This window comes from Bombina bombina, chromosome 6 (assembly GCF_027579735.1).
Source record: "Bombina bombina isolate aBomBom1 chromosome 6, aBomBom1.pri, whole genome shotgun sequence".
Taxonomy (NCBI): Eukaryota; Metazoa; Chordata; class Amphibia; order Anura; family Bombinatoridae; genus Bombina; species Bombina bombina.
The window spans coordinates 794,444,425-794,471,053 of NC_069504.1; the positions used below are offsets into that span (position 1 = coordinate 794,444,425).

At 40.3% G+C, this 26,629-nt stretch overlaps 1 protein-coding gene across 1 annotated transcript in view; it reads right to left on the reverse strand.

Annotated features, from left to right (window-relative positions):
* CDCA2 (cell division cycle associated 2) overlaps nucleotides 1-26,629 on the reverse strand; it is a 191,233-nt gene that overhangs the window by 134,616 nt on the left and 29,988 nt on the right. The window contains exons 4-5 of the mRNA XM_053718112.1: nucleotides 24,160-24,304; nucleotides 22,597-22,724 (exon numbers count right to left, since the gene is read on the reverse strand). Coding sequence (XP_053574087.1) covers nucleotides 22,597-22,724; nucleotides 24,160-24,304 — 273 coding nt within the window. The remainder of the gene's footprint in view (nucleotides 1-22,596; nucleotides 22,725-24,159; nucleotides 24,305-26,629) is intronic.

Below are 26,629 nucleotides of genomic sequence, written 5' to 3' on the forward strand. Positions count from 1 at the left end.
TTTGCCCATAAACATTCTGGAACTGAGAGCGATCTACAATGCTCTGCTGACCTGGCCTCAACTAGCTTCGGTTCAGTTTATCAGGTTCCAGATGGACAACATAACGTCAGTGGCCTACATCAATCATCAGGGAGGAACAAGGAGATCCTTGGCAATGACAGAGGTTTCAAAAATAATTCAGTGGGCGGAGGCCCATTCTTGTTGTCTGTCGGCAATCCACATACCAGGGGTGGACAACTGGTAAGCGGATTTTCTGAGCAGACAGACCTTTCATCCGGAGGAGTGGGAAATTCATCCGGACGTGTTCTCCAGTCTGATCCTCAAATGGGGTCAGCCGGAGTTGGATCTTATGGCATCCAGGCAGAAGGCCAAACTTCCCAGGTACGGGTCGAGATCCAGAGATCCTCAGGTGGAGCTGATAGATGCTCTGGCGGTCCCTTGGTCCTTCAATCTAACATATCTGTTTCCTCCGTTTGCTCTCCTTCCGCGAGTGATTGCCCGGATCAAACAGGAAAGGGCTTCAGTGATTCTCATAGCACCGGCCTGACCTCGCAGGATCTGGTATGCAGACCTGGTGGAGATGTCGTCTCTACCTCCTTGGAGGCTTCTGTTTCGGAAGGAACTTCTGATTCAGGGACTCTTCCATCATCCAAATCTAGATTCTCTGAAGCTGACTGCTTGGAGATTGAACGGTTGATTCTAGCCAAGTCATAGACACTTTGAATCTTCTGAATCGGACATTGAGCCCATGATTCAGGCTCGTAAACCTGTCACTAGAAAGATTTATCACAAGATTTGGTGTAAATACCTTCCTTTATTGGTGTGAATCCAAGGGCTACTCCTGGAGTAGAGTTAGGAATCCTAGGATTTTATCTTTTCTCCAGGAAGGATTGGAGAAAGGATCATCTACAAGTTATTTAAAGGGTCAAATTTCAGAATTATCTATCCTGTTACACAAGCGTGAAGCTGATGTCCAGTCTTTTTGCCAGGCCTTAACCAGAATTAGGCCTGTGTTTAGACCAGTTACTCCTCCATGGAGTCTTAATTTAGTTCTAAAGGTTCTTCAATGGGTACCGTTTGAACTTATGCATTCCTTAGATATCAAGTTATCTTGGAAGGTTTTATTTTTGGTAGCGATTTCTTCTGCTCGTAGAGTGTCTGAGCTTTCAGCATTACATTGTGAGCCCCCTTACCTCATTTTTCATGCGGATAAGGTTGTCTTACGTACGAAATTTGGATTTCTTCCCATGGTGGTTTCTGATCGGAACATTAATCAGGAAATTGTTGTACCTTCCTTGTGTCCTAATCCTTCTTCTAAGAAGGAGAGGCTCTTACACAATTTGGATGTAGTTCGTGCTTTAAAGTTTTATTTACAGGCGAATAAAGACTTTCGCCAGTTTTCCTCTTTACTTGTGGTATTTTCAGGCAAACGTAGGGGACAGAAAGCTATAGCTGTTTCTCTTTCTTTTTGGCTGAAGAGTATTATACGTTTGGCTTACGAAACTGCTGGACAGCAGCCTCCTGAGAGGATTACGGCTCATTCCACTAGGGCTGTTGCTTCCTCATGGGAATTCAAAAATGAAGCTTCTGTGGAACAGATTTGCAAGGCTGCAACTTGGTCTTCTCTTCACACTTTTACAAATTTGATACTTTTGCCTCGGCTGAGGTGGCTTTTGGGAGAAAGGTTCTTCATGCAGTGGTGCCTTCCGTTTAGGTATCTTGTCTTGTCCCTCCCGTATCATCCGTGTACTCTAGCTTGGGTATTGGATCCAATAAGTAATGAAGATGATCCGTGGACTCATCGTGCCTTTAAGAAAAGAAAATTTATGCTTACCTGATAAAAATTTCTTCTTAGACACAATGAGTCCACAGCCTTTCATTTTTAGACAAGATGTTTTTTATTGTAAACTTCAGTCACCTCTGCACCTTGGTTTTCCCTTTCTCTTCCTAACTTCGGTCGAATGACTGGAGTGGGAGGGAAGGGAGAAGCTATTTGGCAGCTCTGCTGTGGTGCTCTTTGCCTCTTCCTGCTGACCAGGAAGTGAATATCCCATAAGTAATGAAGATGATCCGTGGACTCATCGTGTCTAAGAAGAAATAAATTTATCAGGTAAGCATACATTTTCTTTTTTGGGCTATTTTAGCTAGAGCTGGAAATCTCAGTTTATTAACTGCCCAGTACTTCAGGGGTTTGTCTGAATGAGGTACAGTGATCTCTTCTACAATAATACAAATAACAGCAATTAGTATTGGCAGAACAGAAGTGAATAATTTTTAGTTTAGTCTCCACAGCTTAAAATGAAATGGGAACATGCAGTTTGAAAAAACGCCACAAGATGGTATATGTGTAAAAAATGGAGGTATCGGTTTAAGTATCTGTGCATTTGCACGAGTACAAGTACTCAATGCAAATACTTGGTATCGGCACCAATACTAGTATCGGTGCAACCCTATTTAGAACTCTTGCTCCACCTTGGATCCTTAATCAGGTTATTTGTGTTCTTTAGCAGGCTCTGTTTGAGCCTATATATTCAGTTGATATTAAATTTCTATCTTGGAAGGTTTTGTTTTTGTTGGCTATTTATTTTGCTTGTAGAGTTTCAGAATTATATACCTTACAGTGTGATCCACCCTATGTGATTTTCCATGCGGATAAGGTGGTTCTATGTACCAAGCTGGGTTTTCTTGCTAAGGTGGTTTCTGACCACAATATCAATCAGGAAATGGTAGTACTTTTTTTTGTCCTAATCCTTCTTTTCAAAAGGACATTTGTTGCGCAATCTGGATGTGGTGTGTGCTTTGGAATTCTATCTCCATGCAACCAAGGATTTTAGACAGTCTTTTTTCCTTGTTCGTTGTGTACGCAGGTAAGCCCAAGGGTCAGAAATCCACTGCAACTATCCTTTCTTTTTGGCTAAGGAGTGCAATTCATTTGGCTTATGAGGAAGCTGGTTAACAGCCTCCTGAGAGGATTACAGCTTACTCTACCCATGCTGTATCCTCTTCTTGGGCTTTTGAGAATGAAGCCTCTATGGAACAAATCTGTAAGGTGCCTACCTGGTCCTTTTTGCATACCTCTTCAAAACTTTACAAGTTTGATGTTTTTGCCTCAGCTGAGGCTTCTTTTCGGAGAAAAATACTTCAAGCGGTAGTGCCTTCAGATTAGATTCAACGGCCTGCTTTTTCTCTCCAGATTCATTCTGTGTCCTCTCTAACTTGGTTATTGGATTCCCAACAGTAATGACCGAATTCATGGACTCTCCATGCTATTGTAAAGAAAACAAAATTTATGCATACCTGATTATTTTCTTTCCTGGCATGGCAGAATTTTTTTCCTAATCTTTTATATCCCCTGTGTTTCTCCTACTTTTCCGTCTCCTCAGCTGAATGACTGGGAGAGTATGGGAATGAATGTGTGGACTCTCCATGCCAGGAAAGAAAAGAATTAATCAGGTAAGCATACATTTTGCTTTCTAAGCCCTTAAAGGCAGCCTCTGACAGTTTCACAGTGCTAGTTCATGTGTGCCATATAGAAAACTTTATGCTCACTACTGTGGAGTTATTTATGAGTCTGCACTGATTGGTTGAAATGCAAGTCTGCCAAAATAACTAAAAAAGAGCAGTCTGCACAGGCTTAGATACAAGGTAATCACAGAGTTGGTTATGTAAAACTGGGGAATGGGTAATAAAGAGTTTATTTATCTTTTTAAACAATAATTCTGGAGTAGCCTTTCCTTTAAGAGGTTGTTGTGTGCATTTCAAATTCTGAAAATTACAAAAGCCACAATTTTCACAGCTAAACTACATGGAAATGAGGCAAACTAAATAATGAAAGCATATAGTGCTATACTAAGCATTTCGTTTTAACAAATCAAGGTGTTTATTGTCCCTTTAAAGCAACTCATACCCTCCTTCCAAATTGTGAGAAGTGAAGTTCTTTTGAGCCCATTTAATGGGATATTAAAGATGTGTGAGTGTGTGTATGTACTCACTCAATTGTTTTATAAGCAGTTAAAGGGACAGTCTACACTAAAATTGATAGATAATGCTTTTACTACCAATTCCCCAGCTTTGCACAACCAACATTGTTATATTAATATACTTTATAACCTTTAAAACTATAAATTTCTGCCTGTTTCAACAGCTCTATTGACAGCTTATTTATTTGCTTTCACAACAGGAGACTACCAGTTCATGCGGGCCATATTGATAACATTGTATTCACGCCAGAGGAGTTAAAGATTTAGCACAACACAGTACTAAATGCGAGTCAATAGATAATAAATAAAATGTCATGTGATAAGGGGGCTGTCATAAAATGCTTAGATACAAGGTAATCACAGAGATAAAAAGGTATTATCTTTTAAAACAATAAAAAAACATAATTTATGCTTACCTGATAAATTTATTTATCTTGTAGTGTATCCAGTCCACGGATCATCCATTACTTGTGGGATATTCTCCTTCCCAACAGGAAGTTGCAAGAGGATCACCCACAGCAGAGCTGCTATATAGCTCCTCCCCTAACTGTCATATCCAGTCATTCGACCGAAAACAAACAGAGAAAGGAGAAACCATAGGGTGCAGTGGTGACTGGAGTTTAATTAAAATTTAGACCTGCCTTAAAAGGACAGGGCGGGCCGTGGACTGGATACACTACAAGAGAAATAAATTTATCAGGTAAGAATAAATTATGTTTTCTCTTGTTAAGTGTATCCAGTCCCCGGATCATCCATTACTTGTGGGATACCAATACCAAAGCTAAAGTACACAGATGATGGGAGGGACAAGGCAGGATTAAGCGGAAGGAACCACTGCCTGAAGAACCTTTCTCCCAAACACAGCCTCCGAAGAAGCAAAAGTATCAAATTTGTAAAATTTTGAAAAAGTGTGAAGCAAAGACCAAGTCGCAGCCTTGCAAATCTGTTCAACAGAGGCCTCATTTTTGAAGGCCCAGGTGGAAGCCACAGCTCTAGTAGAATGAGCTGTAATCCTTTCAGGGGGCTGCTGTCCAGCAGTCTCATAGGCTAGGCTTATTACGCTCCGAAGCCAAAAGGAAAGAGAGGTTGCCAAAGCTTTTTGACCTCTCCTCTGTCCAGAGTAAACGACAAACAGGAAAGATGTTTGACGAAAATCCTAAGTAGCTTGTAAGTAAAACTTCAAGGCACGGACTACGTCCAGATTATGTAAAAGACGTTCCTTCTTTGAAGGAGGATTAGGGCACAACGATGGAACAACAATCTCTTGATTGATATTCTTGTTAGAAACCACCTTAGGTAAAAACCCAGGTTTGGTACGCAGAACTACCTTATCTGCATGAAAAATCAGATAGGGAGAATCACATTGTAAGGCAGATAGCTCAGAGACTCTCCGAGCCGAGGAAATAGCTATCAAAAACAGAACTTTCCAAGATAAAAGTTTAAAAACAATGGAATGAAGGGGTTCAAACTGAACTCCTTGAAGAACCTTAAGAACCAAGTTTAAGCTCCATGGGGGTGCAACAGGTTTAAACACAGGCTTAAATCTAACCAAAGCCTGGCAAAATGCCTGGACGTCTGGAACCTCTGCCAGACGCTTGTGCAAAAGAATAGACAGAGCAGAAATCTGTCCCTTTAAGGAACTAGCTGATAATCCTTTGTCCAAGCCCTCTTGGAGAAAAGACAATATTCTAGGAATCCTAACTTTACTCCATGAGTAAGTCTTGGATTCACACCAATAAAGATATTTAATCCATATCTTGTGGTAGATTTTCAATGACTGACTCGGAGAAGCCACGCTTTGATAGAATCAAGCGTTCAATCTCCATGCAGTCAGCCTCAGAGAAATTAGATTTGGATGATTGAAAGGACCTTGTATCAGAAGGTCCTGTCTTAGAGGCAGAGTCCATGGTGGAAAGGATGACATGTCCACTAGGTCTGCATACCAAGTCCTGCGTGGCCACGCAGGTGCTATCAGAATCACCAATGCTCTCTCCTGTTTGATTTTGGCAATCAGTCGAGGGAGCAGAGGAAACGGTGGAAACACATAAGCCAGGTTGAAGAACCAAGGCACTGCTAGCGCATCTATCAGCGTCGCTTCAGGGTCCCTGGACCTGGATAAGTAACAAGGAAGCTTGGCGTTCTGGCGAGACGCCAAGAGATCCAACTCTGGTTTGCCCCAACGATGAATCAACTGAGCAAACACCTCCGGATGGAGTTCCCACTCCCCCGGATGGAAAGTCTGACGACTTAGAAAATCCGCCTCCCAGTTCTCCACGCCTGGGATATGGATTGCTGACAGGTGGCAAGAGTGGTACTCTGCCCAGCGAATTATTTTTGAGACTTCTAACATCGCTAGGAAACTCCTGGTTCCCCCTTGATGGTTGATGTAAGCCACAGTCGTGATGTTGTCCGACTGAAATCTGATGAACCTCAGTGTTGCTAACTGAGGCCAAGCCAGAAGAGCATTGAATATCGCTCTTAACTCCAGAATATTTATTGGAAGGAGTTTCTCCTCCTGAGTCCACGATCCCTGTGCCTTCAGGGAATTCCAGACTGCACCCCAACCTAGAAGGCTGGCATCTGTTGTTACAATTGTCCAATCTGGCCTGCGAAAGGTCATACCCTTGGACAGGTGTACCCGAGACAACCACCAGAGAAGAGAATCTCTGGTCTCTTGATCCAGATTTAGCAGAGGGGACAAATCTGTGTAATCCCCATTCCACTGACTCAGCATGCATAATTGCAGCGGTCTGAGATGAAGGCGCGCAAATGGCACTATGTCCATTGCCGCTACCATTAAGCCGATTACCTCCATACACTGAGCTACCGAAGGGCGCAGAATGGAGTGAAGAACACGGCAAGCATTTAGAAGTTTTGATAACCTGGACTCCGTCAGGTAAATTTTCATTTCTACAGAATCTATAAGAGTCCCTAAGAAGGAGACTCTTGTGAGTGGGGATAGAGAACTCTTATCCTCGTTCACTTTCCACCCGTGCGACCTCAGAAATGCCAGAACTATCTCTGTATGAGACTTGGCAACTTGAAAGCTTGACGCCTGTATCAGGATGTCGTCTAGATACGGAGCCACCGCTATGCCTCGCGGCCTTAGAACCGCCAGAAGTGAGCCCAGAACCTTTGTAAAGATTCTCTAGGCTGTAGCCAACCCGAAGGGAAGAGCTACAAATTGGTAATGCCTGTCTAGAAAGGCAAACCTTAGAAACCGATGATGATCTTTGTGAATCGGTATGTGAAGGTAGGCATCCTTTAAGTCCACTGTGGTCATGTACTGACCTTCTTGGATCATGGGTAGGATGGTCCGAATAGTTTCCATTTTGAAAGATGGAACTCTGAGGAATTTAAGATCTTTAGATCCAAAATTGGTCTGAAGGTTCCCTCTTTTTTGGGAACCACAAACAGATTTGAATAAAAACCCTGTCCTTGTTCCGTCCGCGGAACTGGATGGATCACTCCCATAACTAGGAGGTCTTGCACACAGCTTAGGAATGCCTCTTTCTTTATCTGATTTGCAGATAGCCTTGAAAGATGAAATCTCCCTTGTGGAGGGGAAGCTTTGAAGTCCAGAAGATATCCCTGAGATATGATCTCCAACGCCCAGGGATCCTGAACATCTCTTGCCCACGCCTGGGCGAAGAGAGAAAGTCTGCCCCCTACTAGATCCATCGCCGGATAGGGGGCCGTTCCTTCATGCTGTCTTAGAGGCAGCAGCAGGCTTTCTGGCCTGCTTGCCTTTGTTCCAGGACTGGTTAGGTTTCCAGGCCTGCTTAGATTGAGCAAAAGTTCCCTCTTGTTTTGAAGCGGAGGAAGTTGATGCTGCACCTGCCTTGAAATTTCGAAAGGCACGAAAATTAGACTGTTTGGCCTTTGCATTGGCCTTGTCCTGAGGAAGGGTGTGACCCTTACCTCCAGTAATGTCAGCAATAATTTTCTTCAAACCAGGCCCGAATAAGGTCTGCCCCTTGAAAGGAATGTTGAGTAATTTAGACTTCGAAGTCACGTCAGCTGACCAGGATTTAAGCCATAGCGCCCTACGCGCTTGGATGGCGAATCCGGAATTCTTAGCCGTTAGTTTAGTCAAATGAACAATGGCATCAGAAACAAATGAGTTAGCTAGCTTAAATGTTCTAAGCTTGTCAATAATTTCAGTCAATGGAGCTGTATGGATGGCCTCTTCCAGGGCCTCAAACCAGAATGCCGCCGCGGCCGTGACAGGCGCAATGCATGCAAGGGGCTGTAAAATAAAACCTTGTTGAATAAACATTTTCTTAAGGTAACCCTCCAATTTTTTATCCATTGGATCTGAAAAAGCACAACTGTCTTCAACCGGGATAGTAGTACGCTTTGCTAAAGTAGAAACTGCTCCCTCCACCTTAGGGACCATCTGCTATAAGTCCCGTGTAGTGGCGTCTATTGGAAACATTTTTCTAAATATAGGAGGTGGGGAAAAAGGCACCCCCGGTCTATCCCACTCCTTGCTAATAATTTCTGTAAGCCTTTTAGGTATAGGAAAAACATCAGTACACACCGGTACCGCATAGTATTTATCCAGCCTACACAATTTCTCTGGCACTGCAACTGTGTTACAGTCATTCAGAGCAGCTAATACCTCCCCAAGCAACACACAGAGGTTCTCAAGCTTAAATTTAAAATTAGAAATCTCTGAAGCAGGTTTCCCCGAATCAGAGATGTCACCCACAGACTGAAGCTCTTCGTCCTCATGATCTGCATATTGTGACGCAGTATCAGACATGGCCCTTACAGCATCTGCGTGCTCTGTATTTCTCCTAACCCCAGAGCAATCGCGCTTGCCTCAATTCAGGCAACCTGGATAATACCTCTGACAGGGTATTATTCATGATTGCAGCCATGTCCTGCAAGGTAATCGCTATGGGCGTCCCTGATGTAATTGCCGCCATATCAGCGTGCATCCCCTGAGCGGGAGGCGAAGGGTCTGACACGTGGGGAGAGTTAGTCGGCATAACTTCCCCCTCGTCAGAATCTTCTGGTGATATTTCTTTTATAGTTAAAGACTGATCTTTACTGTTTAAGGTGAAATCAATACATTTAGTACACATTCTCCTATGGGGCTCCACCATGGCTTTCAAACATAATGAACAAGTAGTTTCCTCTGTGTCAGACATGTTTAAACAGACTAGCAATGAGACTAGCAAGCTTGGAAAACACTTTAAACAAGTTTACAAGCAATATAAAAAATGTTACTGCACCTTTAAGAAACACAAATTTTGTCAAAATTTGAAATAACAGTGAAAAAAGGCAGTTACACTAACAAAATTTTTACAGTGTATGTAACAAGTTAGCAGAGCATTGCACCCACTTGCAAATGGATGACCCCTTAATACCCAAAACTGAATAATAAAAGACAGAAACTTTTTTTTTTTTTTTTTTTCTCCAAACAGTCACAACAACTGCCACAGCTCTACTGTGGCTTTTTACCTCCCTCAAAAACGACTTTGAAGCCTTTTGAGCCCTCCAGAGATGTCCTGGATCATGCAGGAAGAAGCTGAATGTCTCTGTCAGTATTTTTAGCTGCACAGAAAAACACTAAAATAGGCCCTTCCCACTCATATTGCAACAGTGGAAAGCCTAAGGAAACTGTTACTAGGCAAAAATCAAACCAGCCATGTGGAAAAAAACTAGGCCCCAATAAGTTTTATCACCAAACATATATAAAAAACGATTAAACATGCCAGCAAACGTTTTAAAATACACTTTTATAAGAGTATGTATCTCTATTAATAAGCCTGATACCAGTCGCTATAACTGCATTTAAGGCTTTACTTACATTAGTTCGGTATCAGCAGCATTTTCTAGCAAATTCCATCCCTAGAAAAATATTAACTGCACATACCTTATTGTAGGAAAACCTGCACGCCATTCCCTCTCTGAAGTTACCTCACTCCTCAGAATATGTGAGAACAGCCATGGATCTTAGTTACTTCTGTTAAGATCATAGAAAACGCAGGCAGATTCTTCTTCTAAATACTGCCCGAGATAAACAGTACACTCCGGCACCATTTAAAAATAACAAACTTTTGATTGAAGAATAAACTAAGTATAAAACACCACACTCCTCTTACGACCTCCATCTTGGTTGAGGCTTGCAAGAGAATGACTGGATATGACAGTTAGGGGAGGAGCTATATAGCAGCTCTGCTGTGGGTGATCCTCTTGCAACTTCCTGTTGGGAAGGAGAATATCCCACAAGTAATGGATGATCCGTGGACTGGATATACTTAACAAGAGAAATCTATTGTAGACTGTCCCTTTAAAATAGAACAATATTTATATATTTGCTAGTTACAAATAAAGATAATTAATCATGAGCGATAAGACTGTAGAGGGTTAAAAGAGAGTGACCAGCAACTATAAAATAAGTACAGTACTGAAGTGTGTACTGTCTCCCATAATTTACATTATTTAAAGGAACCGTCTAGTTTAAAAAGGAAATGCTTAAAGTGAAGGTACATTTTTTTATGAATTAGTGCCTGGTTTTTAATAATCCTATTAAAAACAAGGGCACTTTATTTAATCAAAATTGACATTTCACTGTTTTCTTCAAAAACCTACCTTTTAATCCTGGCAGCAGCTCCAGCACTTCCTCCACAAGGTCCAAAATGATGAATACGGCTTCCTCCAATCACAGCGTTGCATCAGGCCAAGATTACCACGGGGGGGGGGGGGGGGGGGCTGTGATTGGAGGAAGCCCGATTCATAATTTCTGACGTCTGCAGAGGCTTCCAACGGCCGGGGGAATCGCTGGAGCGGCATTCAGGATTAAAAGGTAAGTTTTTGAAGAAAAAGAAAATGTATGCTTACCTGATAAATGTATTTCTTTTTTGACACTATGAGTCCACGGATCATCTAATTACTATTGGGAATATCACTCCTGCCCAGCAGGAGGCGGCAAAGAGCACCTACCTTCCCTCCCAACACAGTCATTCGACCGAAGTAAAGGAGAGAAAGGAAGTAACAAGGTGCAGAGGTGTCTGAAGTTTATAATAACCAACAACCTGTCTATCAAAAACAGGGCGGGCCGTGGACTCATCGTGTCAAAAAAGAAATACATTTATCAGGTAAGCACAAATTTTCTTTTTAATGACACGATGAGTCCACGGATCATCTAATTACTTGGGAATCAATACCCAAGCTAGAGTACACAGATGATACGAGAGGGACAAGACAGGGAATCTAAACTGAAGACACCACTGCTTGAAAAACCTTTTTCCCAAAAGCGGCCTCAGCTGAGGCAAAAGTGTCAAATTTGTAGAACTTTGAAAAAGTATGAAGAGAGGACCAAGTAGCAGCCTTGCAAATCTGTTCCACAGAAGCTTCATTTTTTAATGCCCATGAGGAAGCAACAGCCCTCATGGAATGAGCTGTATCTCTCTCTGGAGGCTGCTGTCCAGCAGTCTCATATGCAAAATGTATGATATTCTTCAGACAAAAAGAAAGAAGTAGCCGTAGATTTCTGTCCCTTACGTTTTCATGAGAAAACCACAAACAAGAAGACTGACGAAAATCCTTAGTCGTCTACAGGTAAAACTTTAAGGCACGAACCATGTCCAAATTGTGCAGAAGCCGTTCCTTCTGAGAGGTAGGATTAGGACACAAGGAAAGAACAACAATCTCCTGATTAATGCTCCGATCAGAAACTACTTTAGGAAGAAATCCTAGTTTAGTATGTAAAACTACCTAATCCGAATGAAAAATAAGGTAAGGGGACTCATACTGCAATGCCGAGAGTTCTGACACTCTGGAAGCAGAAGAAATAGCAACAAGAAATAAAACTTTCCAAGATAACAATTTAATATCCAAGGAATGCATAGGCTCAAACGGAGCCCCTTGAAGAACCTTAAGAACTAAATTAAGACTCCATGGAGGAGTAACTGGTTTGAACACAGGCCTAATCCTGACCAAGGCCTGACAAAATGATTGTACATCTGGAACACCTGCCAGACGTTTGTGCAACAAAATAGATAAGGCAGAAATTTGACCCTTTAGGGAACTTGTCGATAATCCTTTCTCCAAACCTCTTGGAGAAAAGACAAAATTCTAGGAATCCTAACTCTACTCCAGGAGTAGCCCTTGGATTCGCACCAATAGAGATATTTACACCATATCTTATGGAAAATCTTTCTAGTTACAGGTTTACGAGCCTGAATCATGGTCTCTATGACCAAATCTGAAAAGCCCCGCTTGGATAAAATTAAGCGTTAAATCTCCAAGCAGTCAGCTTCAGAGAAACTAGATTTGGGTGAAGGAAGGGCCCTTGAATTAGAAGGTCCTTCCTCAACGGAAGTCTCCAAGGTGGCAGAGACGACATGTCCACCAGATCTGCATACTAAATCCTGTGAGGCCAAGCCGGTGCAATGAGGATCACAGAGGCCCTCTCCTGCTTGACTCGAGCAATGACCTGAGGATGAAGAGCAAATGGAGGAAATACGTATGCTAAACTGAAGATCCAAGGTACCGCCAGGGCGTCTGTCAGTATCGCCTGAGGGTCCCTGGACCTCGACCCATACCTCGGGAGCTTGGCATTCCGCCGAGATGCCATGAGATCTAATTCCGGCTGACCCCATTTGAGAATCAGGCTGGAAAACACTTCCGGATGGAGTTCCCACTCCCCCGGATGAAAAGTCTGCCTGCTCAGGAAGTCTGCCTCCCAGTTGTCCACCCCTGGGATGTGGATCGCCGACAGACAGCAAGAGTGGGCTTCCGTCTACTGAATTATTTTGGTTACCTCTGTCATCGCTAAGGAACTCCTCGTTCCTCCATGATGATTGATATAAGCCACTGAAATTATGTTGTCCGACTGCAACCTGATAAACTGGACCGAAGCTAATTGGGGCTAGGCCAGAAGAGCATTGAAGATCGCTCTCAGCTTCAAAATGTTTATAGGTAGAACAGACTCTGAGTCCAAACTTCCTGAGCCTTTAGGGAGCTCCAGACTGCTCCCTATCCTAGAAGGCTGGCGTCTGTTGTTACAATCACCCAAGATGGTCTGCGAAAGCAGGTCCCTGGAAGAGATGACCCAGAGACAACCACCATTGAAGAGAATCTCTTGTCTCCTGCTCCAAAAGTATTTGAGTAGACAAGTCTGCATCATCTCTGTTTATTGTCATAAATTGAACCTCTTGGATCAAAGGGAGAATGGAACGAATAGTTTCTATCTTGAAGGACGGTACTCTGAGGAATTTGTTTAGACTCTTGAGATCTAAAATTGGTCTGAAGGTTCCCTCTTTTTTGGGAACCACGAACAGATTGGAATAAAATCCCAGACCCTGTTCCTGAATCGGAACAGGAACTATCAGGTCGGAAAGGTCTCTTACACAGTGTAAGAAAGCCTCTTTTTTTTGTCTGGTCTAGAGATAATCTTGAAAGCAGAAACCTGCCTCTGGGAGGAAAACTTTTGAACTCTAGTTTGTATCCCTGGGACACTATGTCTACTGTCCAGGGATCCGGAACATCTCAAACCCAAACCTGGGCGAAGAAGGAAAGTCTGCCCCCTACAAGATCCGGTCCCGGATCGGGGGCATGCCATTCATGCTGTCTTTGATTCAATAGCAGGCTTCTTGGATTGTTTCCCCTTATTCTAAGACTGACTGGGCCTCCATGAAGGTTTAAGGGACACTAAACGCCAAATTTTTTCTCTTTCTTGATTCAGATAGATCATGCAATTTTAAGCAACTTTCTAATGTACTCATATCAAATTTTCTTCATTCTCTTGGTATGTTTATTTGAAAAGCAAGAACGTAAGTTTAGCTGCCGGCCCATTTTTGGTCAACAATCTGGGTTGTCCTTGCTGATTGGACAGCACCAATAAACAACTGCTGCCCATGGTGGCTTCAGATGGCTTCTTTTTCAAATAAAGATAGCAAGAGAACGAAGAAAAATTGATAATAGGAGTAAATTAGAAAGTTGTTTAAAATTGCATGCTCTACCTGAATCACAGAAGAAAAAAATTGTGTTCAGTGTCCTCTTAGACTGTTCCTGCTTGGAAGCGGAAGAATTTCCCTTAAAATTTCAAAAGGAACGAAAATTACTCTGACGTCCCTTTTGTTTGTTTCTCTTATCCTGCGGAAGATGACCCTTACCTCCCGTAATATCAGAAATTATTTCTGTCAAGCCCGGTCCAAATAAGGTCTTCCCTTTGTAAGGAATCTCTAAAAGCATAGACTTAGAGGATACATCAGCAGACCAAGGTTTTAACCATAAGGCTCTGCGAGCTAGAACAGAAAAACCTGAAATCTTTGCTTCCAGTTTGATAACTTGAAGGGAAGCATCCGTAAAAAATGAATTAGCCAATTTAAGAGCTTTTATCCTATCCTGGATTTCATCCATGGGAGTTTCTGTCCTAATAGCATCAGACAACGCATCAAACCAATATGCCGCCGCACTAGTGACAGTAGCAATGCACACAGCCCTGGTGTACATACATCTTTTTTGAGTAACCCCTCTAATTTGTTGTCCATAGGATCTCTGAAAGCACAACTATCCTCTATGGGTATAGTAGTTCTCTTAGCTAAGGTGCAAACAGCTCCTTACACCTTGGGGACTGTTTGCCAAGCCTCCTTAACTGAGTCGGCTATGGGAAACATCTTTTTAAATATAGGAGATGGAGAAAAAACATAATTTATGTAAGAACTTACCTGATAAATTCATTTCTTTCATATTAACAAGAGTCCATGAGCTAGTGACGTATGGGATATACATTCCTACCAGGAGGGGCAAAGTTTCCCAAACCTTAAAATGCCTATAAATACACCCCTCACCACACCCACAAATCAGTTTAACGAATAGCCAAGAAGTGGGGTGATAAGAAAAAAAGTGCGAAGCATATAAAATAAGGAATTGGAATAATTGTGCTTTATACAAAAAAATCATAACCACCACAAAAAAGGGTGGGCCTCATGGACTCTTGTTAATATGAAAGAAATGAATTTATCAGGTAAGTTCTTACATAAATTATGTTTTCTTTCATGTAATTAACAAGAGTCCATGAGCTAGTGACGTATGGGATAATGACTACCCAAGATGTGGATCTTTCCACACAAGAGTCACTAGAGAGGGAGGGATAAAATAAAGACAGCCAATTCCTGCTGAAAATAATCCACACCCAAAATAAAGTTTAATGAAAAACATAAGCAGAAGATTCAAACTGAAACCGCTGCCTGAAGTACTTTTCTACCAAAAACTGCTTCAGAAGAAGAAAATACATCAAAATGGTAGAATTTAGTAAAAGTATGCAAAGAGGACCAAGTTGCTGCTTTGCAGATCTGGTCAACCGAAGCTTCATTCCTAAACGCCCAGGAAGTAGAAACTGACCTAGTAGAATGAGCTGTAATTCTTTGAGGCGGAATTTTACCCGACTCAACATAGGCAAGATGAATTAAAGATTTCAACCAAGATGCCAAAGAAATGGCAGAAGCTTTCTGGCCTTTCCTAGAACCGGAAAAGATAACAAATAGACTAGAAGTCTTACGGAAAGATTTCGTAGCTTCAACATAATATTTCAAAGCTCTAACAACATCCAAAGAATGCAATGATTTCTCCTTAGAATTCTTAGGATTAGGACATAATGAAGGAACCACAATTTCTCTACTAATGTTGTTGGAATTCACAACTTTAGGTAAAAATTCAAAAGAAGTTCGCAACACCGCCTTATCCTGATGAAAAATCAGAAAAGGAGACTCACACGAAAGAGCAGATAATTCAGAAACTCTTCTAGCAGAAGAGATGGCCAAAAGGAACAAAACTTTCCAAGAAAGTAATTTAATGTCCAATGAATGCATAGGTTCAAACGGAGGAGCTTGAAGAGCTCCCAAAACCAAATTCAAACTCCATGGAGGAGAAATTGACTTAATGACAGGTTTTATACGAACCAAAGCTTGTACAAAACAATGAATATCAGGAAGAATAGCAATCTTTCTGTGAAAAAGAACAGAAAGAGCAGAGATTTGTCCTTTCAAAGAACTTGCGGACAAACCCTTATCCAAACCATCCTGAAGAAATTGTAAAATTCTCGGTATTCTAAAAGAATGCCAAGAAAAATGATGAGAAAGACACCATGAAATATAAGTCTTCCAGACTCTATAATATATCTCTCTAGATACAGATTTACGAGCCTGTAACATAGTATTAATCACGGAGTCAGAGAAACCTCTATGACCAAGAATCAAGCGTTCAATCTCCATACCTTTAAATTTAAGGATTTCAGATCCGGATGGAAAAAAGGACCTTGTGACAGAAGGTCTGGTCTTAACGGAAGAGTCCATGGCTGGCAAGATGCCATCCGGACAAGATCCGCATACCAAAACCTGTGAGGCCATGCCGGAGCTATTAGCAGAACAAACGAGCATTCCCTCAGAATCTTGGAGATTACTCTTGGAAGAAGAACTAGAGGCGGAAAGATATAGGCAGGATGATACTTCCAAGGAAGTGATAATGCATCCACTGCCTCCGCCTGAGGATCCCGGGATCTGGACAGATACCTGGGAAGTTTCTTGTTTAGATGAGAGGCCATCAGATCTATCTCTGGGAGCCCCCACATTTGAACAATCTGAAGAAATACCTCTGGGTGAAGAGACCATTCGCCCGGATGCAACGTTTGGCGACTGAGATAATCCGCTTCCCAATTGTCTACACCTGGGATATGAACCGCAGAGATTAGACAGGAGCTGGATTCCGCCCAAACCAAAATTCGAGATACTTCTTACATAGCCAGAGGACTGTGAGTCCCTCCTTGATGATTGATGTATGCCACAGTTGTGACATTGTCTGTCTGAAAACAAATGAACGATTCTCTCTTCAGAAGAGGCCAAAACTGAAGAGCTCTGAAAATTGCACGGAGTTCCAAGATATTGATCGGTAATCTCACCTCCTGAGATTCCCAAACTCCTTGTGCCGTCAGAGATCCCCACACAGCTCCCCAACCTGTGAGACTTGCATCTGTTGAAATTATAGTCCAGGTCGGAAGAACAAAAGAAGCCCCCTGAATTAAACGATGGTGATCTGTCCACCACGTTAGAGAGTGCCGAACAATCGGTTTTAAAGATATTAATTGATATATCTTCGTGTAATCCCTGCACCATTGGTTCAGCATACAGAGCTGAAGAGGTCGCATGTGAAAACGAGCAAAGGGGATCGCGTCCGATGCAGCAGTCATAAGACCTAGAATTTCCATGCATAAGGCTACCGAAGGGAATGATTGAGACTGAAGGTTTCGACAGGCTGTAATCAATTTTAGACGTCTCTTGTCTGTTAAAGACAAAGTCATGGACACTGAATCTATCTGGAAACCCAGAAAGGTTACCCTTGTTTGAGGAATCAAAGAACTTTTTGGTAAATTGATCCTCCAACCATGATCTTGAAGAAACAACACAAGTCGATTCGTATGAGACTCTGCTAAATGTAAAGACGGAGCAAGTACCAAGATATCGTCCAAATAAGGAAATACCACAATACCCTGTTCTCTGATTACAGACAGAAGGGCACCGAGAATCTTTGTGAAAATTCTTGGAGCTGTAGCAAGGCCAAACGGTAGAGCCACAAATTGGTAATGCTTGTCTAGAAAAGAGAATCTCAGGAACTGATAATGATCTGGATGAATCGGAATATGCAGATATGCATCCTGTAAATCTATTGTGGACATATAATTCCCTTGCTGAACAAAAGGCAATATAGTCCTTACAGTTACCATCTTGAACGTTGGTATCCTTACATAACGATTCAATAATTTTAGATCCAGAACTGGTCTGAAGGAATTCTCCTTCTTTGGTACAATGAAGAGATTTGAATAAAACCCCATCCCCTGTTCCGGAACTGGAACTGGCATAATTACTCCAGCCAACTCTAGATCTGAAACACAATTCAGAAATGCTTGAGCTTTCACTGGATTTACTGGGACATGGGAAAGAAAAAATCTCTTTGCAGGAGGTCTCATCTTGAAACCAATTCTGTACCCTTCTGAAACAATGTTCTGAATCCAAAGATTGTGAACAGAACTGATCCAAATTTCTTTGAAAAAACGTAACCTGCCCCCTACCAGCTGAACTGGAATGAGGGCCGTACCTTCATGTGAACTTAGAAGCAGGCTTTGCCTTTCTAGCAGGCTTGGATTTATTCCAGACTGGAGATGGTTTCCAAACTGAAACTGCTCCTGAGGACGAAGGATCAGGCTTTTGTTCTTTGTTGAAACGAAAGGAACGAAAACGATTGTTAGCCCTGTTTTTACCTTTAGACTTTTTATCCTGTGGTAAAAAAGTTCCTTTCCCACCAGTAACAGTTGAAATAATAGAATCCAACTGAGAACCAAATAATTTGTTTCCCTGGAAAGAAATGGAAAGTAGAGTTGATTTAGAAGCCATATCAGCATTCCAAGTCTTAAGCCATAAAGCTCTTCTGGCTAAGATAGCCAGAGACATAAATCTAACATCAACTCTAATAATATCAAAAATGGCATCACAGATGAAATTATTAGCATGCTGGAGAAGAATAATAATATCATGAGAATCACGATTTGTTACTTGTTGCGCTAGAGTTTCCAACCAAAAAGTTGAAGCTGCAGCAACATCAGCCAATGATATAGCAGGTCTAAGAAGATTACCTGAACATAGATAAGCTTTTCTTAGAAAAGATTCAATTTTTCTATCTAAAGGATCCTTAAACGAGGTACCATCTGATGTAGGAATGGTAGTACGTTTAGCAAGGGTAGAAATAGCCCCATCAACTTTAGGGATTTTGTCCCAAAATTCTAATCTGTCAGGCGGAACAGGATATAATTGCTTAAAACGTTTAGAAGGAGTAAATGAATTACCCAATCTATCCCATTCCTTAGCAATTACTGCAGAAATAGCATTAGGAACAGGAAAGACTTCTGGAATAACCGCAGGAGCTTTAAAAACCTTATCCAAACGTATAGAATTAGTATCAAGAGGACTAGAATCCTCTATTTCTAAAGCAATTAGTACTTCTTTAAGTAAAGAGCGAATAAATTCCATCTTAAATAAATATGAAGATTTATCAGCATCAATCTCTGAGACAGAATCCTCTGAACCAGAAGAGTCCAAAGAATCAGAATGATGGTGTTCATTTAAAAATTCATCTGTAGAGAGAGAAGATTTAAAAGACTTTTTACGTTTACTAGAAGGAGAAATAACAGACAAAGCCTTCTTTATGGATTCAGAAACAAAATCTCTTATGTTATCAGGAACATTCTGCACCTTAGATGTTGAGGGAACTGCAACAGGCAATGGTACATCACTAAAGGAAATATTATCTGCATTAACAAGTTTGTCATGACATTTAATACAAACAACAGCTGGAGGAATAGCTACCAAAAGTTTACAGCAGATACACTTAGCTTTGGTAGATCCAGCAGGCAGAGGTTTTCCTGTAGTATCTTCTGGCTCAGATGCAACGTGAGACATCTTGCAATATGTAAGAGAAAAAACAACATATAAAGCAAAATAGATCAAATTCCTTATAAGACAGTTTCAGGAATGGGAAAAAATGCCAAACATCAAGCTTCTAGCAACCAGAAGCAAATGAAAAATGATTCTGAAATAATGTGGAGACAAAAGCGACGCCCATATTTTTTGGCGCCAAATAAGACGCCCACATTATTTGGCGCCTAAATGCTTTTGGCGCCAAAAATGACGCCACATCCGGAACGCCGACATTTTTGGCGCAAAATAACGTCAAAAAAATGACGCAACTTCCGGCGACACGTATGACGCCGGAAACGGAAATGAATTTTTGCGCCAAAAAAATCCGCGCCAAGAATGACGCAATAAAATGAAGCATTTTCAGCCCCCGCGAGCCTAACAGCCCACAGGGAAAAAGTCAAATTTTTGAGGTAAGAAAAATATGATAATTAAAGCATAATCCCAAATATGAAACTGACTGTCTGGAAATAAGGAAAGTTGAACATTCTGAGTCAAGGCAAATAAATGTTTGAATACATATATTTAGAACTTTATAAATAAAGTGCCCAACCATAGCTTAGAGTGTCACAGAAAATAAGACTTACTTACCCCAGGACACTCATCTACATGTTTGTAGAAAGCCAAACCAGTACTGAAACGAGAATCAGTAGAGGAAATGGTAAATATAAGAGTATATCGTCGATCTGAAAAGGGAGGTAAGAGATGAATCTCTACGACCGATAACAGAGAACCTTATGAAATAGACCCCGTAGAAGGAGATCACTGCATTCAATAGGCAATACTCTCCTCACATCCCTCTGACATTCACTGCACGCTGAGAGGAAAACCGGGCTCCAACTTGCTGCGGAGCGCATATCAACGTAGAATCTAGCACAAACTTACTTCACCACCTCCCTTGGAGGCAAAGTTTGTAAAACTGATTTGTGGGTGTGGTGAGGGGTGTATTTATAGGCATTTTAAGGTTTGGGAAACTTTGCCCCTCCTGGTAGGAATGTATATCCCATACGTCACTAGCTCATGGACTCTTGTTAATTACATGAAAGAAAGGTATACCCGGTCTCTCCCACTCCTTAGCAATGATTTCAGAAGCTCGGTCTGGTACCAGAAAAACCTCTATCGAGGAAGGTTCCTCAAAATATTTGTTCAGCTTACTGGATTTCTTAGTATTAACAACGACCGTGGAGTCTGTCGTCCAATGTAGCTAAAACCTCCTTAAGTAACAGGCGGAGGTGTTCTAGCTTAAACCTCAAGGATACAACTTCAGTATCAGCAAGAGGAATTACACTGTCTCAGTTTGAAATTTCACCTTTAGCTGCTACTACGTTATCCTCCTCCTCAGGCTTCTGTGAGGGGACATCTGAAATAGCAACAACTGTGTCAGAAACCTCGCTTACTGAATGTCTGATTTTCCTCTTACGCTTTCTCTGCAACATTGGGAAAGCAGACAACGCATCTGAAACTGCAGAAGACATGAGAGAAGCAATGTCTTTTAAAGTAACTCCAGGGAAAGCTAAAGAGGTAGCGCAGGGCACTGCATGTGAGGGCGGTAAAATTTGGGACACTTGAAGAGAAAGCTGCGGCATATATTGAACATTGTCATTAGATTCCTGAACAGTATCCTCTTTAGAAAATGTTGGCTCAGAAAAAAGTCTATCCCTGTAGCTTAAAGTTCTCTCAATACATGAGGAACAGAAAGGGATTGGTGGTTCCACATTGGCATCAAAACATAAAGAGCAAGTGACACTTTGTAAGGCCTCTTGGTCCATTCTGACTAACAATGAAACAATTTTTCATAGAAGGTAAAAATCTTTTAATAAAATCAAGAATACAAAAAAACGTTACTGACCCTTTAAATTTTAAAAAGTAACTTTTTTCCTTTTAATTATGTATTAAAGCTAGACAGGATAGAAGTCTTAACTAACACTGCAGAGCACCTCTACACCTCAGCAATACTTTGCTGAGGTGCCTACCTGACCGTCTGAGCAGGAGCCGTTCCCACACTGTCAGATCCGGAACTCGCAGCAGCAGAACAGTCTCTGTCTAAACGTGCATATGAATTATGAGATGCGTATTAGAAAGAGACTGGCATAAGAACTTTACCCTCCGTTGTTGGAAATGAAGGGAAAAAAGGCGCGCAACACAATTGCCGCCTCCTCTTGTCCCGCCCATCGTGGGTGTAGCCAATGCAAAGATCTCCCGGTCTGCATACTTGTTTCAGTAAATGCCGGGAGATATAATCACCGCCAAGAGAATTACCTGCTCCAGTGCCTGCGACTCTGCTGTCCCCATAGTGTCTCCTGATAACAAGGAGAATTTATGTGTTACAATATAAAATACCCATTTTTTAATAAAGGCTTCCTTATATGTCCCTCCTATAAAGTAATGTGCCCAGCTTTTTCTGAGCTTCGTTATCCCAGAAAATCAAAGTTAGCACTTACCTCATATTCTACCTGACAGCAAGGCAGATCCCAGGTTTGAGAGGTCCTCTCCCTCACATGGGCCTGTGACAAAAAAAGAAAAGACTGAGTAAGATTTCTCAGTTTTTCAGAGTTACGGCAGCATCAGTATGGGAGGCGCAGTGAGAATTATGTCCCACAAGTTCCCATTGCTCTAAAGCCACCACTGCTCTACTGAAGAGACTGATATGGACTTCGGCTACACCCCAGGACAAAGCAGCCAATTCTTGTACTACCTTAGAAAAAAATTCTTCAATCAAGAGTTTATTATTTTTAACACCTAATTTACCACCTCCTTGCTCTTAACGTAGGCAAAGAGAATGACTGGGTTGGGAGGGAAGGGAGGTGAAATTTAACAGCTTTGCTGTGGTGCTCTTTGCCGCCTCCTGCTGGGATTCATCGTGTCATTAAAAAGATACAGTGAAATGTCAATTTCGATGAATTAAAGTGCCCTTGTTTTTAATAGGTTTACTAAAAACCGGGCACTAATTCATCAAAATGGACCTTCACTTTAATTTCATTAAAGCACTTTATTTTTAAATTAATAACTTCTTACAGTAAGGGGAGAAAACTCAAAGGATTGTAAGAATCTCTGTGGTAATTACGTATATCACCAATATGCAGGTGCTAAAACCTAGTGAGAAAGGCACTTTACCACCTCAACATAACCCATACCTGTCTGTAATTTGCAGTTGACTTGAGTTTTGAAGCACACTGCTGGTTAGTCTCGCTCACAGGATCCAAGTTCACACATACTCTTTTCTTCTTTTCTGGTGGTTCAGATCTCTTATCTTTCCCACTATCTGCATGAGAAGACAACCACATTTCTAATTATTGCATCATAAGGTACGATAATAAAAAAAAAGCAAAAAAAAAAAAGCATAACACTTTCCAATTTCCAACTTGTCAAATTTGATTGATTTTCTAGATATCGTTTTTTGAAGAGCATACCTAACTAGGCTCAGAAACATGCATAGACTATATGGTTTGTAATTATGCTATACATTGTTAGAAACATGCCCCTGAGCCTACCTCTATGTATGCTTTTCAAGAAAAGATACCAAGAGAACAAAGTAAATTTGGTATTTAAAAAATAAATCAATTCCAATTTAAATTCAATTTAATGTCCCCTTGCTGAATCACTGAACACTCAGTATCTCCAGAAAACTACTCATACATCAGCTTTTCAATTTTTAAATCACAGGCCTGACATTTTGGTAATCATATGAAACCTTTATTGGAAAAGATGACAGCTTAATTAACGAAAACGGAAAGTTGTGAAAAATCAAACTATTGTATTATCTCAGGCATCATTTTTGATTATATCACTTTGAGGAGAGGACCAAACCAAGGAGTTGGTTCATCATATCCTTTGATGTAAATGGGCAGAACAAGTATTTGTATACATTATATTGCTGATTTTCCTGTTGTTGCAAGACACTCTGCCACCAACTGTGTCCTCCACATGATACCGGTGGGTTATGATAATACAAAGTTAATCATAAGTTAAATCATAATGCACTTTGCATTAAACATAAAGTTAAGGAAAAGATTAAGATCTGAAATCATTTGCTTTTTCATTGAAATTCCTCATTACTTATAGGAGACAAAAAATTGTTTTCTTGAGGCTCCATTCTTCCAGTTGACAACTTGAGAACCTTCCTCATAATTGCTCTGCCTGGAAAGTGACTTTCCATGCTGTCTAGGATATGCTTTACTGCAAAACATATTTGGCTACCTGCATCAACGGAAATGCTTTGAGTGCCTCTGTGAAGTTTGATGTAAGTCACTGATACTATGTTGTCTGCAAGGACCTTCAGTGCAGTTTCTGAATCTTTAGAAATCACACATGGGCTAATCAATTAACCTGAACTCAAATAAATGAAACAACGTTGATTCAAGTATTGACCACTAGTCAAGGATATATTTATTTTTCAAAGTTCTTCTCCATACCAGGATCCTCAGGCTGTGGTAAAACAAATCCACAGAGGATTGCTCAAGGATTGCTATCATTCACCAGGAAATATAAATACAAACAAATTCTTTTTAAAATCACAAACTTTCAAAAGTTGACTGCTAGGCCTGTTTTCCATAAGAATCACAGTACCACAGAAATTTAAGGTGCACTTTCAATCATAATTATAATCCAGCAACAGTTCATCATTAAGAAAATAACCATCTAGGTAAACAAGAACATTTGTGCTCACACTCTTATTTTAGTCACATTATGGTTCTCACCATTTTTAGAATGAGACCCATCTTCCTTTGAGAGTGCAAAAGGCTCAACTTTAATCTCGTCCTCCTCAACAGTCTGGAATGCATCACGGAAGGAAGAGATTTTGTCTTTCAGTAAGAAATTTCGTGGAGAGCTGAAAGGATTACCCTGTGAAAGCAAGACAAGTTTTGTTAACGCTATAGTCAGACAAGCAATATTCACTTTAATAAACTTATGCATCACAAGCTCAATATTTGTTGAGTATGTCCTTAAATAGTATAGTTTATATCAAATAACACGCATTCATCTCCAATGAATGAAACTACTCACTTAACTCAGAAAATATATAAAAAATATACTTATAGACTACCAGGATTCTGATAGAGAATACAGATTTAAGCAACTTTCCAATGTACCTGTTATTTCAATTTGATTCATTCTCTTGATATCCTTTGTTGAAAAGCATACCTAGGTACTTTTAGAAGCATGAACATACTACCGGGAGTTAACTACTGGTTGGTGGCTGAACATTTATGCCTCGTCATCGGCCAATGTGCTCTTGACAACCATTCTCATATTGGCATCCGTTCTCAGTGTAAATATTTACTACATTCCTCCCCTTCCTGAACTCCTCCAGTGCAGTACAGGGTAACAGCACATTGCAAAAAAGGTAAGTCAGGCCTTAAAATTTATTCTAGGAGCCAACCAATATACTATTAGTTTTTTAATAAGTGTGTATGTATATGTATATATATATATATATATATATATATATATATATATATATATATATATATATATATATATATATATATAAGGGTTGCACCGATACCGATATTAGTATCGGTACCGATACCAAGTACTTGCATGAGTACTTGTACTCGTGCAAATGCACCGATACACAAAACCGATACCTCCACTTACTACCCATATGCTATCTTGTGGTGTTTTTTTCAAACTACATGTTCCCATTTCATTTTAAGCTGAAGTGGAGACTAAACTAAAAATTGTTTACTACTGTTCTGCCAATGCAAATTGCTCTTATTGTAGGAGAGATCACTGTACTGCGTTCAGACAAACCCCTGAAGTACTGGGCAGTTAATAAACTGAAATTTCCAGCTCTGGCTAAAATGGCCCAAAAATATCTTTCTGCCCCATGCAGTAGTGTGGAAAGTTGACCCTCCTTACTGATAGCAAAAACAGACTTATAGCTGAACATGCAGAGATGCTTCTGTTCTGTTCCTTAAAAAGAACTTGCCACTAACTTTTGAAAAATTATTCTAATTGCTAGATTGCCTTTTATACTGCTAGTTCTCATCTTGCACAATTATGTTCAAAACATACTGTACTCTGAGGAACATCTTATCTTATATAATTGCAGGAAGAGTACTCATAGGAAAACTTAAGTTAATCCCAATGAACACTCATCCTGCAATTATAGGACTAGATTTAGATTACATTTGATTGGTAATCTTTACCAATGCTCTGTTCACATTTCCAACGCCATAGCCTTTAATGGAGTAGGACTTGTAATGAGAGCATTGGTAAAGCTTACCAGTCAAATGTAATCTAGCCCATAGTTTTGTTCACCATGATTAAACAGTATTCTGTTCTATTTTTTACTGTATGGCACTTTTGGTTGGTTGCAATTTTATATTATTTTTTGTTGTTGTTAATATATTTTATTGTAATATTTTTATTTCTAAACATGTTCTGTGAACTTTGTGACAAATAAAACATGTTTTATTATTTCATAATGTCTTTTGAGCTACAGTCCTTCATAATTATAAAGAAGGAATCTTAAATAATTAGTCTGTATTGTGCTTGGTAAACTGTCACATGACATAAAAAAAAAGTATCGGTAATTGGTATCGGCGAGTATTTGAAAACAAGTATCGGTACATGTACTCGGTCTTAAAAAAATGGTATCGGTGCAACCCTTATATATGTCTCCGCACTAATATAAGTAATAATGGGTCAAAAACAGCTAATGACATTTAATGAAACCATAGTGTACATACCAAATACCAATGATTTTGGTATTAGGTATGTACACTATGCTTTCATTAAATGTTCCATTAACTTTGATGCTACATTTCTGAGTCATTAGCTGTTTTGGACCCATTATTACTTATATTAGTGCGGAGACACCTATCTATATTTATAATATTTTTTTGAGGTGCTTTGGTAGTAGTGTACCTCTGTCTCGGGCACTTCCTCCTTCTGCTTGATTTTTTCATTCGATAATATTTGTGCTTATCTCTTAAGTAATGTGTGTGTGTGTATGTATATATATATGTATATATATATATATATATATATATATATATATATATATATATATATATATATATATATATATATATATATATATATATATATATATATATATATATATATATATATATATATATATATATATATATATAACACAGAGAAAACCCCCAGAGGCAGAACTTTTTTTCACTTTCTGCGATGAGATTTTTTTTTAAT